Genomic DNA, 23,079 nt, shown 5'->3' on the forward strand with positions numbered 1-23,079 from the left:
ATAAATTTAATCTCTAGAAAGACAAGTGACAAAGTTTTCACTCAGTTTGTGAGAAGTTTATAACTGAATGGAGTATCTTCTTGGTCCTGAAAAGCCCAAAAGCCAAATAAAAAATATAAACTTAGTATCTAAATTTAAATGCTTTCTCTGAATATGATAACACACTGTTCTAAGAGCATTTATTCTCCAATAATCCTTTCTACTATAATAAATTTCATTCCATACACAACAAAAACCCTAGAACACGACTACATAGTGAAGGGTAATCATTAAAGTCAAGAAGCTATCTGGCAGTATTTCACTGAAACCATTCTATAGATAAACAACTTCCATGAACTCATGGGGTGTAATTAAAGACCTGTAAAATATGTTATGGAGCTTTATTTAAAGATGCCATTTCACATTGCATTTAATCTCTTCTGACTGTGGGCTGGACCCAAAGGATGCCATCACCTGCACAATACAATTCCTGTCATTGCAATAATCTAGAGCTAATGTGGACAGAGTGAAAACGGATTAATTACTCTTGGTCTTCCATCACTTACGCAAATCATCATCATGCAACTACAAGGCTACCAGACTCTACATAAAGTAGGCAGTGAGCCTGAGCTGCAAGAGCAGGAAGGGCATAGGTAAGAGCCCACAATTACATGCATTAAATAAAACACAAAAGTGAGCCCTAAGAGCACAGACATCATTCTGTATGTGAATATACATTGTTTTCTTCCTAATCTCATCTGCAGATGAAGGTCATATAATTCAAGGTAGATTCAATTTAGCTTTTAGAAAGCACTGAACTGCTGAATAAAGATACAGGAAATATATGAGAGAAATAAAATTCTATCAAATATAAAAGCAGCCTTTTCAAAATATCAAAAATCTTCCCCTTATCAAATGTAATGCCTTACCAATAACAAAAACCAAATTTATGTTATTGAGGACTTAACAACAAAACAAGTATTATGCAGTGTATCAGAAATTCTTCCCAATGACTGCACCTAATAATTCTATTTATGGAAAGAACTTTACCTGAAACACAGTGTATTCAGAATCAAACTCCTGAAAAGAGAGAAAACAGAAATTGAGCAATAGAAATGCCAAATGATAAAAGCAACAAAAATGCATTTATACTCAGTGACCACCTCATTTCTGCACAAACATTTTCTCTCTGACACATACATCTAAATTTCCATTTTATTACATTATGCCAACTTACACACATTATGGAGCAAATGAGTGTTTTGCACAATGAAAGTAAACCTGCAGTAAAGTGCATCTTTCTGATACCTTTGCTTTCTTGCTTCTGCTGGATCAAGCTAGCCATATCTTAGATTAACATTCAAGCATTATTAAGCTGAAAAATGGCAGATTAAAAGAAAATCAATTTGGAAGATGCATGCAAATCTTTTAAAAATTAACCAGATTACTACCCCATGGGCTTTAGAACGCCTACATAATAAAATCCATCTTTGCACACTTTTTTTAGCTGCTGCTGGTGATCACAATGATACCACTCAAGAGCACAAAAGAAAATTTCAGCACTTTTCCATGGTACTTTTACGATTAAAATGATGTATTCATTGTATTAGGACAGTAATACTGCAAGTGGAATAAAATCAAGTTATCAGCCTATTGCACTACACAAAAAACAAAAGAAAGTTACCAGATTAAGTTTACTGTAAGTGAAAAAGCTGGAACTTGCATCTGCCTGAGTAAATACTGACAGGAAAAAATGTAGGTTTATCACCAATTAATGTGTAATTATCATGTTTATATAACATTTAAACTACCATTCAGAGCTTTTGCTGCTCACTTCCAGGGACTGGAGATGAGCTTTTCCTAATGTATTACTTTAGCTTTAGACAAGCAAGGTGGGAGATAGATGTTACTTTCTCTAAATCACTATTAGTCTTTTGCAGTGTCAGATCATTTCTACTACTAGAGGCAGTGAAAGAGTTCTTGCACATCTGACATTGTGTAAATCTACCACAGTTAAACCAACTATATCAAACTGAATATACAATCTTAGAATAATTCAGATGATAAAGGGACTTCTGAAGGTCTTCAGTCCAAAGCTCTGCTCAAAGCAAGGTCAGCTGAGAGGTCAGCTGAGGTTGCTCAAAGCCTTGTCCAATTGGATCCTGAAATCTTGCAAGGATGGAGGCTGCTCAATGCCGCTGGGCAACCTGTTCCACTGCTGACTATCCTTATCGAGAAATGTTTTTCCATGGATCAAACCAAAGCCTCGTTCACTTCCCTGCATCACTGCAAGCAGCCCCTGGCTCCATTTTCCTGATAATCTCCTTGTATGTATCAGAAGGCTGCTATTAGATCACACCAATGTCTTCCAGCTCAAGTACTGTCCTGTGTGCTGCTGGCTTGCTTTGCAGCCAAGACACAGAACTGGCTTTTGTTCCACCAGGAGAATGGCAATGTCAAGCTCATTCCTTCCCTTTGTAGTATGAGACATGGTCTACTTCTTTCAATTTGAACATTTTTACTCAGTAAATTCTATGACAGGAGGGACTGGAATACTGGTGAAAGACATCTTTCTTCGGTAGTGTAATGGAATGTGTGGCCTTTAAAAGATTGTGTTTGGAGACAAAAAGTTGTTCATTGGTGTTAGAATGCATGACACATCTTACACATTGAATTTTCTATGGAACTAAACATTAATTCAGGGATTAATCTCAGTTGACTGTGACATACCTGGGCCTAACTAAGGCACTGAAACGGGCTTTGCATTTTAGTTGTATGATTAAACGAACTAGAAATTCTTTTATGCATAGCATTTGTTTTCTAAAAAACTCACAAGCTTTCTAAGTAATAAAGGACATTGAAATATTTCAGCCTGCATTTTATTCAGCCCATTGTCTGAGCATTACAACACATACAAAGATAGTTTTAAGAGCAGTAGGTGGTCTTCCCTACCATATGTGCTACAGCAACTAATGAGGACAAGTTAAGAGTATTATGTCAACACTAACACAAAAATACCTTGATGTTACAGATGTGTATCTTACTTTAGGCACTGTTCATTAGTTTAAAAAATAATTTAAAAATTAAACAAATTTGCTTATGTAGGAGACTTAAATTACTATAAAATTCAGAAATTACATCCTTCATGATTTTGGAAAAAAAGTAGAGTTGATCAATAATACTAACTAAAACCATTGTTCTCTCACAATAGTAGGTGAGAGTATGCAATGTTCACACATGGTAATACACTTTTTCAGTTTTTGACAAGAAATAACGGTGGATTTGACAAGAAATAACTGTGGATTTTAAATAACCCTCAATCAGGTAATAGGACCCCCACATTAATTGAAAGCATGGAATAACAAACATTACATTAAAATATAATATACTTTAACATGGGTGGATCCAGCAGTTGCTACACATGCAAGTAATCCACTGGAACTAGATTTCAAATAAAGAGTTCTTTGAGAGGATTAACAAATAGTGTTGCCCTGTAAGCTTGTGTCTCAAAACAAAAGCTCAAATTCATTCTTCATTTACACATATAAAGCTCCCTTGAAATTAAAAAGATTGTAAAAGCAATGAAGGAACTATTTAATCCAGATCCCTAAATCCAATGTGGGCACTTTAATATTAAAATGTAAAGTCAGTTTATTTGAATACCAAAAACACTTAGAATAATTAAGTTTTTTGACACTTATAGCCTGGAAGAGGGAATATATTACATACCTTATATTATAATAATTATAATAAGGCTTCATTCTACAATCAATTTCTGGTGACCATAATTTAATACATGCAGAACATTAAAATTATTATATTCTGAAAATGCTCTTCAAATGATTAAGAGCACAAACACAGGAAAAAAACCCAAACTTTTACCCAGGAACAATGACTTCACTGTCTCATCATTTTCATGCATAAACTTACTGTCTCTTGCAGCAATAACTGATTGCAGTTGAAAATTATTTTTCAAATCAAGTTCAATGCCCATAAACGTAACTGTGATAACTTTATTACGACCTTACAAAAACAAGTATGCAAATAATAGCAGCTGAAAGTTCAACATGGGAGAAGAAAGGAAGAATGAACAAAAGCAAATCCTAATAAAATACTATTAATCAAGTTAAAGGAAGGACATTCACTATATGTCTATTAATTATATTAGGCAAAATTTTTTCTATTGTTAAACTAGAGCAGGTCTCATACATGGGCTCTGTTTATTGCCTTGAATCTGACATATGGAACACAAAGAATAATCAGATTAGGTGACTAATCAGGATGATCAACAGAGACAGTCCTGGATTGTATTTCCTCTAGGTCATGCTATTACTATAAACATAGAAGACAAGGCCTGCTTGCTTGCAATAGAAAATAATTAAACTGAACATTAGTATTTTATGTGTTTGTGTGCCCCAAATGTTAGTCACACAAAACACAGTTTTTATTTATCCTGAGATAAGAATGTCAGCATAGAAGTGAATTCCACCAATATAATTTTATTCCTAATTCTTAAATGAAGAAATGCACAGGATATTTTATAGAAAAAAAAACCACTTCAATCACAAGATGTAACTCAGTTGCAGCTAATTATTCTTCTATCACAATGTTATTCATTAAGAACTCTTCAGGAAAATTTGATTGATTTTAAAATGTTTCAATTTTGCTGTTGTGCTCTTTAAGAATTCAAGATTTATAATTCCATAGTATTTAATACTGGTACATAGGAAAATTTCTGATTCGTGCCCAGTTAGCTAAAAGGTCAACAAAATACCTTAAAAACCTCCTAGGGCTTACTGCATCTGGTGGCAGGGTTCAAAGAGAGTTCTGCACCAATTAAGAAAGCCTTTAAATGTATGTACATGTGACTATTGACTGGATGATCAGTAAACTTATTTTTATCTTTATATCATCTTTTGCCATGTTCTTAAGAACTTCTTATCATCACACTTGTGATAGGAACATATCCTGAATACTAAGCTATTTGTACAGGGAATGGTGAATCAAGACACAGATCAAGATATTCTGGTCAAGAAAATTTCTTACTACATTTTTAGGTGTGTTTACAAAAATGCGCCTACTGCTAAGGCTATTGTGAAAAGCTGGCTCTGGCAGCCCAAAGCTCTAGGCCAGCACTGCAGATCCAATGGAGCATGAGTGGTGCTATCATTTAGCAGACTAGCTGACAGGTGGGGAAAAAAGGGCAGGTTTTCAGACAGGAAAGGCCATCTCTTTCAGGCATGAAAACACTATCCAGTTAGGCATTCTTATTCTCTTCCTTTACTTATCTGCTGTTACATTACATGTCTTAGAAGGGAGAAAGCCAGTTGCCTGAGCATGAAAAGGTTCTGAACTGTAAGAGCCACTGTTTAACTCAGCCTGGGCATGTCTTTGAAGGACACCATCTCCTGTGGCTTAAATGATATCCTAATGCATGCTGTTCAAAGAATTGAGTCCCTGAACAGTGACAGAGGCTACTGTTCCTGTCAGATCCCTCTTTCCCTGGTTGCAGAGGTTGGGAAACACATGCTCAGCAGAATATGGGACAAGAGGATAAGAACAGATGGCACAGTGATTACAGTCGTTGAGTATTCACCCGTGCTGCACAGCAGCTCACTTAATCCAAACTTTCCATAAGTGTTGTCATTTGTCTGTCTGCTTTCCTGGTGCCCAACATTACATATCTTGGGTTTGATTTGTAGAAGTGCTACTACTAAGAGTTTGACCATTAAAACTGCTGGACTTGCTATGTGTTTTTTAAGCATTATAAACCACACTTATTGGGTTAGGTACTAAAAAGGATTCATTTTAGATAATTTGCCAGCTTATACTAAAATACTACTAATATAATTCACACAGATGGAAGACACAACCTTTTTTAGGTAGGTGGCTGAAGACAACACAATTAAAGTTCAATCAAAATATTTAGGAACTACTGATTCCATTAACATGCCATTCCAAAAGTAACAGAGACATCAAGAAATCAATCTGCCTGAGAGTGGTCCTGGATTCTTAATTAATGTGGAAATAAAATAACCATAGATCACTTTTCTAATATGCACAACTACAGAAAATTAGCTGGTATACTACTGTTGGAATAACTTCAGAATAAGGGAAAGATTAGAGTAGGCAAACCAGGAGAATTAAGTAATGTATGCCACTTATTTGAGTTCTAATTATCTCTGTGTTCAGCCTTGGAGCTTAGTATATTTCAAAGCTTCTGGAAAAATAATGATTTTATTAAATGTAAATTATATATGCTATAATCCATAAACATGATTTGATTTTCCATTTTGTTTTATTATGTAAGTCAAAAGTAGTTTGTAAGGTTTCAGTGACATACAAAACATATTCTTGAGGCATGTTACTACTTCCTTTACTACATGCCTCAAGTTTAGCAGGATAAACAGGACAGATTGGTACCTGAAAGCAGCAGGTGTTAGAAAGTAATGAGCTGAAAGTGCAAAAACATGGGTAAGGAAAACACCTGCAAGGTTTTTCAAATGAGAAGCAGAGTAATAAAATAAATACAGGCTTACTTGGACAGATAACCAGTAAACATGAAGATTTTAAGTTGATTACAATAAAAAAGGTATAATCGAAATATCATGAACACAGCTGACTAACAAAGAGAAATGCCATTCCATCTAAAGTCTGCCATGAATGTTAAAGTTACGTTCTAATTAGATAATCAGAAAATGTTCTGTTGAAGAGATTCTAGGTGTAACATTTTTTTATTTTGAATTGGCATGAGTTTGCATTCTTGAAAGTCATTTAACCAGTATTCTGCTTTCTCCAACCTGCTGTACCACAATGGGCAGCATTAATAACACTACACCTCCTGCCAGGAGCTGTGCTCTTTTTCTGGACTAACAGAGAGGAATGATGGAAAAGAGCTGTGCAGCCATTACATTAAACACCATGAAAGCAGTATACTCCATGATCTGTCTGAAACAACATGCTTAACAGCCATTTATTTACCACTCTCCACTTATTATATATTTTTTTAAATTTTCTAAATTGTTACTCCTTACATAAAATACTTATGTAGAGTAAAATCCACTTAGCGTCTGCAAACTTAGGACAGGCTTTACTTGAGCATTGCTGTATGAAATCTTTTCAGACAAAGACTGAAACATCCTGCCATGCACTTTTAAATGTTATAGAGATAGACTGATACTTCTCAACCTCAAGTAGATATATTTTCAAATACTTTCAGAAGTCATTGATTTCTGCTTAAAGTGAGCTCTTAATAAGGATTCCTCAGGAAGATTATAGGAGGCAAAAACCAAACCAACCGTATTTCAAGTTTGCCTCTTTTCCATCTGAACTTTCCAGTAGGTTTGAAATACACTGCTGCTGAAGAGTACCTTTTCCACATAAAACTGTGAATAGGAACACAGTTCTGAAATGAACATACTGAACTTATAAAGTCTAGTCATTTGCATGCAACTGTGGTCTGAAAGTTTTCTCAAAACACTGATGAAACTTGATCTTAAAATTCAGAGACTTCACATGAAACTTCTAAGACCTAATGATTTGATCTGGTACAGACAACGTTTACAACCCCACCCTCCACCATTTCTCAGAGGAAATTATCTTAAATTTTTTCCCCTCTTTCATTCTTATAAAAGATCAAGCTCATAGGCTGATGTGAGCATTTCAAAGATTAAATTAAGTGATCAATTGTTTGTCTCAACCTTATACAAAATTTGGAAAAACTCCCTCATTGCTAGTATATAAGGTCCTTATTTTCTAAGGAGAATGTGTACCTTACCTAAGAAAACAATTTAATTTATATACTTTTGTGTTTCGCCATGTGTGATCTATATTTGGAAGAAGGAAAAGCAATTAGGATCAACATCAGAGAATCATAGAATGAGAAGGAATTGGAATGAACCTTAAAGATCACTTAGTTCCACCCCAACCTTGCCATTGGCAGGGACACCTCCCACCAGACCAGGTTGCTCAAGGCCTTATCCAACTATGTCCTCTCATTCCTGTTTGTTAATTTCCTCCTAAACATTTTTTCTCAGCCTCATACATCTTCAGTTCCGTACTAGTGCTACTGGAAACAGCCCAGCAAAAGTTTGGAGCTGACAGGTGTAACAATACCATTGCTTCAGCACACAGTAGAAATGCAGCTGTCTTCAAAGTTCCATGTTGAGATCATAGATTAAAAAATGTTTTACTAATAAAAAGTTTATAAATTAAGAGCAACATAAGATTTATGATCTTTACAACTTTTATTTACTATCTGTGCTATTTCAAGAGTTTATTTCACAAATCAAAGAAACTCTTTGTTATTTCACTTGTTATTTCACAAATCAAGTGTTGTCCCTTCATATGCAAAGATTATATATGTAAAGACCCAATAATGGAAATAGGTTTCAGAAACAATATTCTCGGAATACCTTCTCCACTAAAAATGTTTCTGCTGATGGCTACCTGTTGGTGCCTTCTAGTACCAACCACAAAACCAGGATTTTTTTAAATATCTATCCTAAACCAATTTAAATAAGTACTCTACTTTATGTTTATGTTATTTTGTGACCATGCAGCTTTCTTTAAAGATTTCTCCTTCGTGATGAAAAGTATGCCTACAGGATGCTTTGAAAGACTTACAAATTTACTGTAAAATGTTTAAGATGAAGTCTATTAAATTACTTTTCTTAAAATATGGCATAAAAAGTGTTTACACGCATGTAAACATCAATCCAGAAGCAACTTTCTCAAATCCTTTGTTTTTAAAGAAGGGTGAGAAAACATGTGGGTATTGAAAAAGACATTCTACGTTTCCAGAGAGTTTGCAGCTAGAAAAAGGGCAAAGAGGGAGGCATGCAAACGCCTCCTGTCCCAAGGCAGGGCTCGGACGCGAGGTGAGCTAAAATGCACAGCTCTTAACCTCGTGTGATTTAGTCCATACAGCAGCTATGGTATCTGAACATCAGCATAAAATCAACAGGAACACCCCTAGCAGACCTGATTTTTAGTCTTAGGTTTCCCTCCTTTAACTCCGGAAAACCCTGAGTGAGTGAAGTTCTCGATGCAGGGATCCTGGCCCCGCGGCCGTCACGGCAGCACTCCGGCAGCACCAGGCAGCCGCGGCACCGCTCCCCTGTCCGCCGCCGGGCCGGGGCGGGAGGAGCTGCCCCGGGGCGTGTCTGAGGAGGAGCCGCAGTGCCGCTCGCAGCTCCAGCCTCGGGAGAGCAGGGGGGAGCGCACTGAGGCAGCGCTGCCCGGCCTCCTGCTCCGGCAGCTCGGCGCGGCCTAGCGCTCCCTGCCCCGCTGCCGGGGCTCGTACCCGGCCCCTCCGGCGGCTGCAGCGGGCGCAAAGGGGTCCCGCGGTGCTGAGGCAGCCGGGACGCGGCCGCTGCCGCCCCTCACCGCCGCCTCCCGCCACGGCCCGGCCCCGCTACCTGCTCGCCGGGCGGCCTCTCCAGCAGCTGCGAGCAGACATCCGCGCACTCCCGGAACTTCCTCCGCCTGAAGTAGCTCCAGGCCTGGAACAGCGGCTCCAGCCCCATCTCGCCGGCGGGAGCACCGGGAAGCTCCGGCCGAGCCCCCGCGCCTCCCGCCGCGTTGCCGCCGAGCGGGACCTGGGGCGGAGCGCGGGCGGCCGCGCTGGTGCTGCCGCGGAGCCGCCGGGCCCCGCCTCGGCCGGCTGGGGCGGAGCGCAGGGCCGCGGGGAGGTGGCTCTCCGGCCAGCTGCTCTCCGGCCGGCTGCCCTGCGGCCCCGGGCCCGGAGCTGCGGCCCCGCTCTTGGCCGAGGCCCGCCCTGCCAGCGCGACTCGTGGGTTTATTACATTGGTGACTGCAAGCAGAGTTTGATAGGTAGTACTGGGATCAGTAGACTGCCAATAACCCCACCGTTTTCAACTGTTGTCATTTTCTGTCCTATTCGCAAGGGCCATTTGGAGTAGAATAAATGCATAAACGAGAATAATACAGTCTGTTAATCCATATTTGGGTAAAATGTCCTTTAAAGCCAAGGACCGCTCATTGAGAAAAGTAGAGATTGCTGTGAACAATGCTTTTCAGTCTTGCAGGCCCCATCAGTTCATTTAGTTCATTAGTTTTTGCAGGAAAATTATCAGACTGAGATACTTAGAGATTAAAAATGTTGGAATACAATTGCTCCTGGTTTATATGTACTACAAAATGGTTATTGCACCCATCAATGAAAGTAAAAGGAAGAAAAATATCCCCAGGGATGGTTGGAGCAGTAACTGCGTTTGTGATGTGAAAACCTGAGGGATGAACACTAGCAAGACAGCTAAAATTACATTGGCGGCATTTTAGGAGATCATTCTGGTTTTATTATGTTTGTCTCACCTAAACTACCAGTTTGTCCAAGATGCATGAAATTAATTAGCAAGACCAATGTCAGGTGTAAAGAGGGAGAAGCAGAAGTGGCAGTCCCAGGACTATAGCTTATTCAAATGTGGGGGTAAGTGGCTTGAACTGAAGTAGCAGTTACAGAGAGCTTTGTTCGGGTTGTCCTGTGAACAGTGCACAGATTTGTTGGGTTTGCATGGCAAGGCCTTGGGTGAGAGCCCATATGAGTGGCTTCTGTGAGAAACTGGTAGAAGCTTCCTCTGTGTCCAATAGAGCCACTGGCCAAGGCCAATGGTAGTAGCACCTCTGGGATAAAAATTTATAAAAGGGGAGAAAAAGCCTGCACAACTGCAGCTGCTCATGACAGGACTGAGAATATGTGAAACAGCTATGAAGGCACCAAGGTCAGTGAAGAAGAAGCAGGGGACAGGTGCTCCAGGCACCAGAGCAGGGATCTTGCAGTCTGTGGTGAAGACTGTGGGGAGGCAGCTGTCCCTCTGCAGCCCATGGAGGACCACAGCGGAGTAGAGGATGCTCAAAGAAAGCAGGTGGATGCCTGAAGGAAGTTGTGACCCTGTGGAAAGCCTGTGCTGGAGCAAGCCTCTGGCAGGAGCTGTGAATCCATGAAGGGAGCCCTACAGGATCGGGTCCTGGATCAGGTTCACTGACAGGACTTGTGACCCTGTGGTGGACCCATGTTGGAGCAGCCTGTTCCTGAAGGACTGCATCCCATGGAAGAGTGACTCATGCTGGGGTAGTTTGTAAAGAACAGCAGCCCGTGGGAAGGACTCAGAGAAGTTCATGGAGGATGGTAAGCATTCATGCTCAAGCATCCATGCTCCAGCAAGGTAAGGGCTCCTGTCCTTGGGAAGAACAAGGACCAGTGAGAATATATTATGAACTGACCACAGCCCTCTTTCCCCATTCCCTTGCACTGCTGGAGGGGAAGAGGTAGAGAAAATTGGGAGTGAAGTTGAGCTTAGGAAGAAGGGAAGGGTGGGAGGAAGGTGTTTTAAGATTTAGTTTTTATTCCTCATAACCCTACTTTGATTTGATTGTTAATAAAATACACCTATTTTTCCAAGTTGAGTCTGTTTTGCCTGTGAAGGTAAATGGTGAGTGATCTCTCCCTGTCCCTATCTCAACCCATGAGCCATTCATTATATTTTCTCTCCCCTGCCCAGCTAAGATGGGAGTGATTGTGGCTTTGGTGGGCACCTGGCATTCAGCCAGCGTCAATCCACCACAACAGGAAAACAGTGATCTGAGTGAAGTCTTTTTTGGAACGCAGGCCATCCCCAGTTAAGAAGGGTGGAGAGGGAATAAGACAATTGTTTCTGTGCCTTCTCCGCTTTATATGTTTTATGGTCAGACTAAGCACAATGAGCAGGATGTGCTCTTTAGAGAAATTGTGAGCACTCATTAAAACCCCTGTATTTATTAAAAATATTAAATTGCAGTTCCTCCACTTTGGGGTATGTTTACGAAATTGTCTGGTTTTAAATGCTTGCTGTTACCGTGTTAGGCAATTATCCAGCTTGTCTGGGCTGCTACATTTTTATGGAACCTAATGTGAATGGCACTTTCAGTTTGTACAGGTGAGTTTTGAGGTCAGTGCATTAGTCCCAAAGTTGTTAGATTAAACTGCCAAACCGGTGTTTATTTGTTTACTGGAGACAAATAGTGCCAAAATGTTTTTAAAAGGCAGTTTTCTTTTTGAACAGGTCACCACATCAGCTAAACATACCATTTAAATGCACAGGAGAAAAGAGGAGACCAATAGCATCTAAATTTTATTGATTCCAACACTGCCATCTTAAAAAACTCATAATTAAAGTGCTGCATGTACTTTTTATTTTGTGGACATGTATTTTAAGCTTTACTATCATAGTGACTACTTCCAGACTGCGAAGGAAATTAAATGTCTAAGCATGCTGAGAATGTTTGATTATAACAGGGTTTTTAATTATTTCCATTTTGAGATAGCGAATCAAAATGAAACACCATGAAGCCATGATTGCAGATTAAGGTTTCAAAGTACTCTATCAATCTGGGAGCATTCAAGTGAGTGAAATAGTCACAGCTATCATGGTCTGGCTCTATCCATGGCCTGGCTCACCTGAGTGTGTTTGGCTTGCTTTATATGGGGGATAAACTTGACATTCCTTTGAGGAAAGCTAAAGACATTTCAGAAGAAGAAACTGAAATGAGGCTGTGTGACTGGAAACCAATGAGAATAAACTGTGAGTCATGTGAGATGCCAGTATTTGGTCACTGGTCATGGAAGGGTTCCCTCAAAAGCAAGAAAAACTGTAAACATTTCAAAGAGCTCTTTTGAGAGGAGAGGTCTAAAATGAATGCTTTTAAAATTAAAGAATTGCTGTATGTTTCATCAGTAATGCATGTATTACTGGACTTCAGCCATACTTTTTTATCACAAAGATTCTATCTATAATAGAAAAGGTCACATTCTTCCAAACTCAGATGGGTAGATACTGCTGTATAGCTTCTCAGCAAAAGGAAGGAGAAGGTAATTCTGCAGCAATTTTTGTTTGGTAGGCTGCTGCAAAAGGTATTCATTGCTCTTAGTGATCAAGCTGAACTAATGTTGTCCTATGGTAGCAATTAGATCAACATGCATCTTCAGCTTTTTTACAATGAGATTTTGCAGTGTTGCAAATTTCAGGAAAATAAATTTTCCTTCTTTCCAGCCACCCTTTGCAAGGGGTTTTTGCTCTGTGTTTAGTTGCAGAGAAGAGAAGAGGTTTTTTTCAGTTTTTACATGATATATGAAGCCAGAAAAATTTTCTCTGATATTGGCACACAGATCATCCCACGCATATCATCTTTGAAGTCTTTTGCACTGATAATACTGCTTTTTACTTCCTGTGTGGAGACATATTCTGAGCTTTCTGATATGGGGACTTTCATGTACATGATTATCAAAATCCCCAAATTTGAACCTTTTAATCAGTTTAGTACTTTCTCCAAGTTTTAAACTCTATGGGTGGCCACATTACACTTCTCCAACTTACTAAAATCCTTGAGGATCTGCTGCTGGTCTCCTGGCCTTTAAAGACCCCTGCTCTTTCTAGTTTCCTTGAATTCACATGAGCAGTATTTCTTTTGTATGTGTATGTCTGGTTCAGATCTGCTGTGTTTGCTGTGGTGACATGACCTTCCTGGATGCTAATGAGTCCAACCTGTCTGCTGAGGTATATGATATGAGCCTCAACTGCAAAGACTGGTGTTTATCCCAAAAAAAGTGTGTTGTATGCATTTGACTGATGCCAACAGTAAAAGTCCAGCAAATGCCTCTCTGTGGGGTTGAAGAGCATATAAAAGAGCAAGTACAGAAGTAACAAAGCTGATTAGATGCTGGCCTAGAATGCAACCACCTCCTGCTGCTGCCAATCCTGCACAGTTGCCACTACCAATTTGTGAGAATGTGAAAAAGGAACTTGCTACTTCCATTTCCCACAAAGACAAATTTCTGTCTAGTGCATATGTGTGCAGTGTACTACATACCCCATTTTTCTAAAGCCATTCTCTGTCTGGAAGTTGGATTGGGTTGTCTGAGCCAAAGGTCAGTGAAAATTTTGACTCTGGAAAAGTTTTGTACATCAAAGCTTTTTGTTCTCAGAGTGGGTGCAGTTCTGTTTGCTGGTCCTTTGTACATATGCCTTTCTATGCACGAAGTGATCCTCTAGTGAGCTGTGAGTCATAGTCGCTTAAGCTGTATATGTTAGATCTGGAAAGAATTCAACAAACTGGGCAACAAATGAGTGTCCCCTGTATGTAGCCACACTGCAAAACTGGCCTGCAAATAAAATTACTCTGACTTGGAATTGTATTTTTTATTGGGGGGACAGGAGCCTGGAGAGCCTGTTTGGTTTCTCAAGAGTTTTCTCACACAGGCTGTGGTGCATGAAATAACTCAGTTGCACTCAAATGGTTGGTGTTGGCTGTTGCTGGGGGTGCACAGTCACAGCTTGGAAGACTGAACAAACAAACAAACATAAGAACAAGATGTCTTTCATACTCTGGCACTGATATCTGCAAGGTGTTAAGCAGTGGTTTTCAGCTCCGGAAAATTTCTTTCAGTATGTTGTTTATTCAAACATATATCTGATACCCCATTTGGTGGCTGGAAGTGTTATCTATCACAAGATAGCTTTTCAGAGGGTTATGGGAAATCAGTGGTTGTTTTTAGTACCATTAATAGTGTTTAAGTCTCAGTGTTCAAAAATTGCTTTTGGCATACTTTTGTGTAGAGTTTGGAAAAAGAATAATTTTAAATATGTTTTCTTCCCAGAGCTCAGGGCTAAGACACTGTAGTTTGCTAGAGCTATCCACTTCTTTCACCCACTCTCTCAAAATGAGGAAAATTAGTTTTGTGGAAAGTTGGAAAAAATAAATTTGGGGAATTACACCTGAGATGTACCTGATTTGTAGCAGAAGAACAAATTATAATTCTTCTGCTTAACACTGACAGAAAAAAAAATAGAATTTAGTAATAGCAGTGTCCTGGGAGAGATTGTGTGGTAGGAAATACATTTCACCATGTGAAATGTTACAAGTAGTGTTTGATTTTGTGATATTATGACCGGGGGAAGTTGCCTGGCTTTTGTGCAACATGGGCTTGTCTGCAATCTTTTATCAAAAGTTTTCTAGTCTAGTGCTTAGTCTTTTCCATTACCTTAGGTAAAAATGCTTAATTTGATCATAATACTCAAATGTTCTCCAACTGTAATGAATCCCTCCATGTTTATTGAGTCAGTGCTATATTGGGACAATGATAGGTATGTGACATAATAACAGAAATCACCAGGGTTTATTAAAGAAGTGTCATGTGCTTGGATTGTATAACTATGCACATTCATTGTATTAGAGGTGACCTGATCTTAGCTAGGATGTTTTGAAAGACTATTCTCATCCTCTGCAAATGGACAGGAAATTAAGTGGTGCTGCTTTATTTACAGCTGGAGTATTGTGATGATATCTCTGTCTCACAGGTGATTTGAACTTTGCCTTCATTTATTTGAACCAAGAACAAAAAATTCAGGAATCAGAAGTAAGGGTCAGTTCCTCTTCTGTCTACTGTTATTCGTCATTTCAAAACTAGTTGTCCCTGAGATAGGCTGCAATAAAAATTCTCATTATAATTATTTATAGTTGAAAATATCAGGGAGCTCTACTGAATAGAATGAATACATTATTATTTATCTTTATTCATAAAACACATGAGTTTGTATAATTACTTTTTAAAAAACATAGGTTTTGTGACAGCTCTAACTGTGTACTGGATTATAGTTATGTTTCAATTAAGTATTCAATACCTTGTCAAGATTAAATGTTGCTTAGAGATTTAAATCTTCTTCGTATGTTCACCTTTTATTTTAACACAGTTTTTTTTCTTTCTGCTGACCAGGGCACTTTAAACTGATAGTGAATATTGGCTCTGAATGGATAGATGTATTTCATGTTTTTCTTCTTTATAAGAATAAGTGATTGGTATGCCTAAAATGGTTTGCATTTTCCAAATGTTTTTATAAGTTTTATGTGTCAGTCTCTTAATATTTAAACTCTGAATAGGAGATACATGAATTAGCTTCTTACAAAATATGTACAGAAGAGAGAAGGACAGGACCCATCAACACTTTATATCCCTTTCATTTGAAAAACATAGACACTATACGTTAACTTTGCCTTTCTCTGTAAGTCTCCCGTGGGAGTCTTCTGTGCACCAACCAATCATACTTATTTCTTGAATTAGGAATTCTAATACTCAGGCCTTATCTCTCATCACGAACTCACTTTATTATGATAAAACCAGAAACAGAATCTAAAAATAGATCCTAAAATTCTGGTGGTATCTTGAAATTTCTTAGGCAACTCTGACAAGAAATGTCCTGTTTCCCTTAGTAGCTGAGTCATTTAGATGCAGGCTACTACATCTGTCAGTTACACATCTCTCTTGAGATGTCAGATTACAGAAGAAAGATGTAATTTGCAGCTCAGTACCATTAACAAGGACTTGAAAATGAATATTGATGTTGCTACACCTCTACCTGCAGATTGCCTCAGCTGGAAATGTCTTGCTCACCTTTGAACTAGAGTTGGCGTCATGAAAGTTGACATGCAGAAGAGGTTCATTCTAATCAGTCAGACACCTTTGATATCAGGAGAATTGAGAACAGCAGAGAATAGAGCAGGGAGTTTTTTGTGTTCTTTGAATGAACCCAAATGGGACTACAGGTCAAGCCATGCCAGGGGAAGGCACACAGTTGTGGCAGAAGGGCACAAAGAAGTGGTATTTTCAGCAAGGACTCTGACATGTGAAGCTGAGTTCACATATTTGCTTGTAGAACCCATTTGTTGCTGACTGTAGAAAATGAAGAGATATCATGCAAATGAAATTGCATTAGGAGTAGGGTTTTGTTCTGAGGCATGGATTCAGAATCCAGGAAAGTAATTTGTAGTAACACCTTCAGTTTCATTCTGTGACCAGCCAAGTCAACAATATGCATCAATAGCAACTACTGCAATCATAAATAAGAATTCTGCAGTTTCTTATCATGTACATCCTAATCATGGTTACCATGGTCTACCTGAAAAGGGGCTATCTGGCAGTCAATAATAGAAATTAGATGGCAATAATATTCAGGTCCTAAGACATCTACCTTCCTTCATAGGATTTTATGTCTGTCCTGTGTTATTTACGCATGGACTGAACTCAATCTTTGTAATCACACCCACATCTTCTTCAGTGTACAGGATGAATGGGATGCTTTTCAAGTGAAATTATTACCTTTCTTTTTATCTGTAGTGTTTCATATGAGGCACTATTTCTTGTTTGATGCAGATCTCTGTATGCTGTGCTGAATATAGATTGGTGTTCATAACACTAGAAGAAATCAACGCAGCTATAAAATAACCAAACAGTGGTCTGTGAAAAAGGCTGACATGTTATTTCCATTTAAAAATAGGTTGCAAAGAATTGCAAAGGATCCACTGGTGACTGGATGTTGAGCTTAAAAACACTTGGGCTTGACTACTTTTCTTTCAAGTTTAGAGCAGCTAGACTAACACACTTATTTGCAGTGGATCCTAAATATCAAAGTAAGAACCCTGGTAATAATACTAAGTTAGCAGTCATATCTGAAAATCTTGACATAAACAGGTTTGATCATATATATACATATATATGAATGCAGTGGAGACAGAATACAGATCTCTTGGTACACAGTCTACTGTATTAATTATAAAGCCATTCCACCATCATCATTTGTTATATACCTGTTAGCTCCCACCAAAAAAAATTATGTAGGTGCCCTACAAATCTACTTTCTTCCTTTCAGGAGTCTTAGTCTTTATTATTAGTAGTTTATCATTTTTAGAGCAGAAATGTGGGGAAACGATCTATTTTGAGGATGAGTGGAGTTTTATGAGGAGTAGCTGTTTTATAAAGCCTTTATAAAAGCTTGTGCACAGTGGGTTACACTAGAAAGTTATATCATGTAGCAGTTTATGGCCCCTATTTTCTTTTACAATTGGAAGCACTTGAAAAGAACTATTTGCTGTCCTAAAAGCTGACTTACTTTACTTCAGTTGGCAGACTGACTGAAGTGCAGTGTGACTCTATTCCAGTCCTTAACTGATCTCTTCTAGTGCTCAGTCAAATCTGGTAGTATGAAATCATATAATGTAACAAATTAATCCAATGTTTGTAGTCCACTGCTGGATTAATAGTATTATGTTAAGTTTCTTGGCATTATGACAGTTAATACTGTTACTTTATTTAACTTATAAATATTTTATTTCCTTCAGTTCTTCTGAAAATTTGTATTATTGCTAGTAAATTATGTCATATTTGATAAACCTGCAGTATTGTATGTTGATGCTATGTAGTGATTTATGGTTAAGATGTTTCATGATTCCTTTTGACAGTTAAGCTTTATGGGAGCTTTTGCAAAGTCAGTACTGTGCATTGTATTTTGAAAACCTTGTCAACTACTGTGTAAAAAGAGGTCATCTTGACCAGGCAATTTTTAATCTAATACTTGTCATCAGCCAGCTGAAAATTTGATTCATTCCCCAAACAATATTAACAACATGTTTTGGGGTTGATCATCCTACACTATCATAGCTGTAAAGAAAGAATTGAAAACAGGTATAAAAGTTATCACTGTGTGCAAAGTATTGCTTCACACTGGTTTTGAGCATATTATAAAATGGAGCCTTAGACAGCTGTCACATAAGAAGAATTTACAATAAATTGTGGTTTATATTTAGTCATTATTCCACAGTTGAAATTGATTTTGAGACTTCAGAATCAGATTTTTATCATAAGTCTGTTGATAAAAGATGCATTGGGATTTAACTCCCATCTCTTTATGTGCTGCATTTAAACCTGTTGAGGCTGTCATATGTTATGTCAAGTGCTGGTCTTGATACAAGTTCTTCAAATCACCTAGATTAATAACTTCAGTAAACATATCATTGTACCTGAAAGGCACACTGAAGAAAGCTGTTTAGATCTGAGTTCTGTGTATGTTGATTAGATCCATGTTGTGTAAATACAGTGTCATTTCTAAAGAAACTGAGTGCTCCACTGAGGTGCATCAGAGTGCATTCTGGTGTTATTTTTTTGGCAGTCAGAAATACAGTAGTATTTTCATTGTCTATAGACTAAAAAGAATTGTTTTAGTGGACTGTTCCCATGTGCTAACACAGATTTTAGGGCCAAAGCTCATGATAGATATTTTAAGAAAAAATAAAAATGTTAGCATCTAACTTCTGAGACTAATATTAAACATTATTTTACTACAGTAACTTCAAATGGAACTAAATGTAGAGGTTTATTTACATTTATTTGGGGAAAAATATATGCTGTGATGGAAGTTCTTAGACAAATTTTTGCCATTGAAATCAGAAACCCTTCTTTCACTTTGAAAGAGAGGATTTGAACTCTGGATTACCCTAAAACAAGATTTTACTGTAAGAACATCATAGCTAAGGAAAGCACCATGCAGCTCTCAGTAATTGTGTTCCCTCTGCAGTTTCAGCTGATATTGTTTACTGATGCACTTGCATCACTTCCAAATGTCCAGAAATTATTGCTTTCTATACTAATTAGGGATGCATTTATTTTCAATAATGTTTATATCTTATTCATCCCTTTTGCCAGACCTAAGTTGGGAATCCATTGCCTGAGGACATTTCTAAATCAAATTTCTGTGAATAAACATATTGCAGTCTTAGTTGCTTCTGTCTTGTGACATGCTCATTGTCTTTTCAATAGGGTGCCTGTTTCTTCTAGTGTCTAGCATGAATTTTACCAAATTAATACAATTCCTATAATTATCAAGGTGTAATTAAACTTGAAGAAACAGAAAAAATGACTGTAATATTTAATTTTATACACATATAATTATTTTATTTTAATGTCAACCATTATATAGAGTTCATCAACCAGTACCAAAAAAACCCATGGATTCATGGTTACCAAGTTTATAATAGAACTTGCTTTTTAAATGGTTATGGGATTGGATGATGCATCGACATAGGACATGATTTTAAAAAGCAACTGCATTTTTCTCTTCAAAGCATGTCAGCTACACCATTTTGAAGTTGTCAGAAGTTTTGGAAGTACAATATAATGTGCTTGTGGCTTATTGCTCTTTAGATCATCATTTTCCAACACCTTATTATAAAGATACCTCCTAATGTGACCGTACCCTGTACATGCTCCTATCCTGTATTTCCCTGTATTTTTTCTGTGTTGGAAAGAAATGTGATGAAATTACTAACTTTTTCTGTGCCATTTTCTCAGCCTTAATTGATTCGTTTACTTTTTGATGATGCAGTAGACTACTGATTACGTCAAGCCTTCTTATTTCTATTGTTACTCCTAAAAAAAATCAGTACTGTTAATAAAATACCTTAATCCTTTAAAAATTTTTAATAATTTGTATTTAATATGTTGCTGACATGGTATAAAATATCTCATTAAACTTCCATTTTCTGAAGAATTAACTCACGTAGTGTTTGAGTTTGCAATGCTGTCTTTTTTCCTCAACTTATTATTTTTATCCAGTAATCAACAGGCCTTTGTGGTCCTATGTGTTTGCCTCAGTGCTGCCAAATGGTAGCAGGTAATTCTTATTTCTCTCTCTTAAGTAGGTTTCATAGTTTTGCAAAATATTATTTTCAGACATTGTTTTCCCATAATAGACTGGGACCTTTTAATCCCCAAGAATGTTGAAATTAATGTTGTCACTGTTGTTCATCTCTTTCATATTATATAATTACTACTTGAACCAGCTACTCTGTATTACTTAGGACTTAACAGAGAATAATCCCTCATCTTGTGTCCTTTGGAATTAGCTGTTCCAAGAGCATTTGTTTAAGAAATCGCTTCTCTAAGCCTTGTTCCATTTAGCAGAACATAAGATACATTGTAAATATGTTTGCAATATGCTAAGAAGTACGTTTTCATATCAATACATTAAAACGCCACTTATGTGATTTCATTTAGAGGGGTGATGTACCTGTGTCACTGTATATTAATGAAACATAATTTGCAGTGATGTGTCTAACATAATAGGAAAGATATAAAACCCATCACAGGCAGATAAGGCAAAACAGCCAAACACTTGCAAAATACCTAACTGGAAGAACATAAAATGTCTGATTTATCTAAAAGATCATTTGTTTCCCACTGTAACCATGGCGGCAATAAAGCATACCTGACCCTGAGATTGGCTCAGTCGTTACAGCATGGTGTTGATAACACCAAGGTCGTGGGTTTGATCCCGGTATGGGCCATCCATATAAGAGCTGGACTCGGTGATCCTTGGGGATCCGTTCCGACGCGGAATACTCTGTGAAATTTCCAGTTTCTGCGAACACTGCCTGGCCCCGTGTGCTCTGCAGCCGCGATCAGCACCTTGGACAGCGCCGTGCCCGTCCCGCCAGGCTCGGCCGCGCATCCCGGGCTGCCGCGAGCCACCGGAGGATGCTCCCTGCCCAACAGCTTGGAAAGGACTGGCCAGATACTTTCTGTATCTACCGAGAAAAAGAATGGAGAGGGACTGGTGCCTGAGCTCTGGGATAAATGAGCAACATATACAAGAGTGCCATACTGATGCAGGGATATTGTGTGGCCTCGCGGCTCCCAAAGTGTTTACTGCTCGCTGTGAGTGATATGGGTGGAGACATCCAGGCTGGTAGAGGCCAGAGGAATGATGTGTGCCCGAGTGGGAATGCTAGACAGAGCAGAGAGAGAGGGAGGGGTTGTTACACTACACTGCTTCCTATTCCTGACTAAAACAGATGCCGAGTATGTAAAATCTCGCTTGCACCCCTTGTGCATCAGCATAGTTAGTAGGGTTAGTAAACTATGACAATGAATAGTTTCCCTCTTGTCACTTTCTCTCAGGCATTGCCCCATTTTAGACATAGTAAATTCCCGAAAAATGAAAATACTGGCTGATTGTGTGGTGCATGTGGTGGGCAGCTGTTCCCACCCTCACATTGCATATATGTAGTTTTTCTGACTACAATTGTGGGTTCTTCTCTTCATTAAAAAAATATGATCTGCAGCTTCCAGTTACAGACTATGTTGCATATTAATTTTTTTTCCTGATTGCTGGTTTGTTTTTTTTTTTCCTCTTCAGTTTTAGTTTTGGAACAAATGACTGAAAACAGCATGTTCACTTTCATTTACCAAATACTCTGTTGTTCCAATTTCTGAGTTGCAAGCAATGCGACAAGATTAACATTTTAGTTCCACTGAAGCTAATACCACACATTAGTATTGAACTCAAGAGATCCAGAATTTTGAGTAATAATCTAAGAAAACTATGTATTTATAGAGAGCAGAAGAAAGCAAAAATATGATAATCATGGGTTTTGTACATTCATGTTTAAATATACATCATTTGGGCAGTAAATGGAAAATGTATATATTCTTAATTTATACCATAAAAATACTCCCACTTTCAAATGAGCTTTTGCAGCATCAGAAGTCAAATATATCAGATGCCTATGTCTGCTGATAATTAATCCAATTTCCCGAATGAGATTAGGCATCATTAGAGACTTTTTCTCTAACCACCTTTCCCATGGGACAGCAACACAGAACAGCCATGCAGAGTTGACATCTGATTAGAAAGAATAATGCATTTTGCACTTCTAATATATTTTTGTCCTGATTAGGGATTAAAGTCCTTTTCCATAATTCAAAAAGTTAAAATTTTCATGGAAGGATAAGTTTCCTTGGCTGTAAGTTTCAGGCTGCATGAATGTCTCTGCAGATTTCTGTTCCATGCTCTATTGTTTCCTTTAAATGTGTGGGACTAAAAGCTGCATCTGAGCCTGGTGTTGCAATCCTCATTGTAAGAGCTTGAGAAAAATATTGTCTCTCAGTGTGCTACACTGTGAAAATATGTTAATATAAAGGTAATTGACTGGAATGCTTAAATGCATACATTTTTACAAAAGAAATATTTTTCTAAAACAATGAAAGGACTAACACAATATTAACTTTATGCAAGATAGATTTAAGAGGAAAAACTGCCTGCAATTAAAATGGAAATGAAGTAGAATGGAAACATTCTACTTTATTTACTTCTCCAACATGAACTAACTAGTTGGAAGTAAATGTTTTGTGGGAGAACAGTCAATATGAGTAATAAAATAGTAAAAGAGCAAAAGATGATAAAGAAATGGAGATTTAAAAATAAATCCTGATAAAAT

At 38.0% G+C, this 23,079-nt stretch overlaps 2 protein-coding genes across 4 annotated transcripts in view; both read right to left on the minus strand.

Moving 5' to 3' along the window:
• TTC8 (tetratricopeptide repeat domain 8) overlaps positions 1 to 9,649 on the minus strand; it is a 36,073-nt gene extending 26,424 nt beyond the window's left edge. For 2 of the 3 annotated variants that reach the window (XM_085061587.1, XM_085061585.1), the window contains exons 1-2: positions 9,399 to 9,648; positions 1,030 to 1,059 (exon numbers count right to left, since the gene is read on the minus strand). In XM_085061587.1, the coding sequence (XP_084917713.1) occupies positions 1,030 to 1,059; positions 9,399 to 9,506 (138 nt within the window). In that variant the 5' untranslated portion in view covers positions 9,507 to 9,648. Of the gene's footprint in view, positions 1 to 1,029; positions 1,060 to 9,398 lie in introns of all 3 variants that reach the window. The other variant, XM_085061586.1, reaches the window with a different exon arrangement.
• The window catches only part of ZC3H14 (zinc finger CCCH-type containing 14), a 503,257-nt gene that overhangs the window by 346,564 nt on the left and 133,614 nt on the right, over positions 1 to 23,079 (minus strand). The window lies entirely within an intron of this gene.

This window comes from Lichenostomus cassidix, chromosome 5 (assembly GCF_008360975.1).
Source record: "Lichenostomus cassidix isolate B80296 chromosome 5, HeHo_3.0, whole genome shotgun sequence".
Taxonomy (NCBI): Eukaryota; Metazoa; Chordata; class Aves; order Passeriformes; family Meliphagidae; genus Lichenostomus; species Lichenostomus cassidix.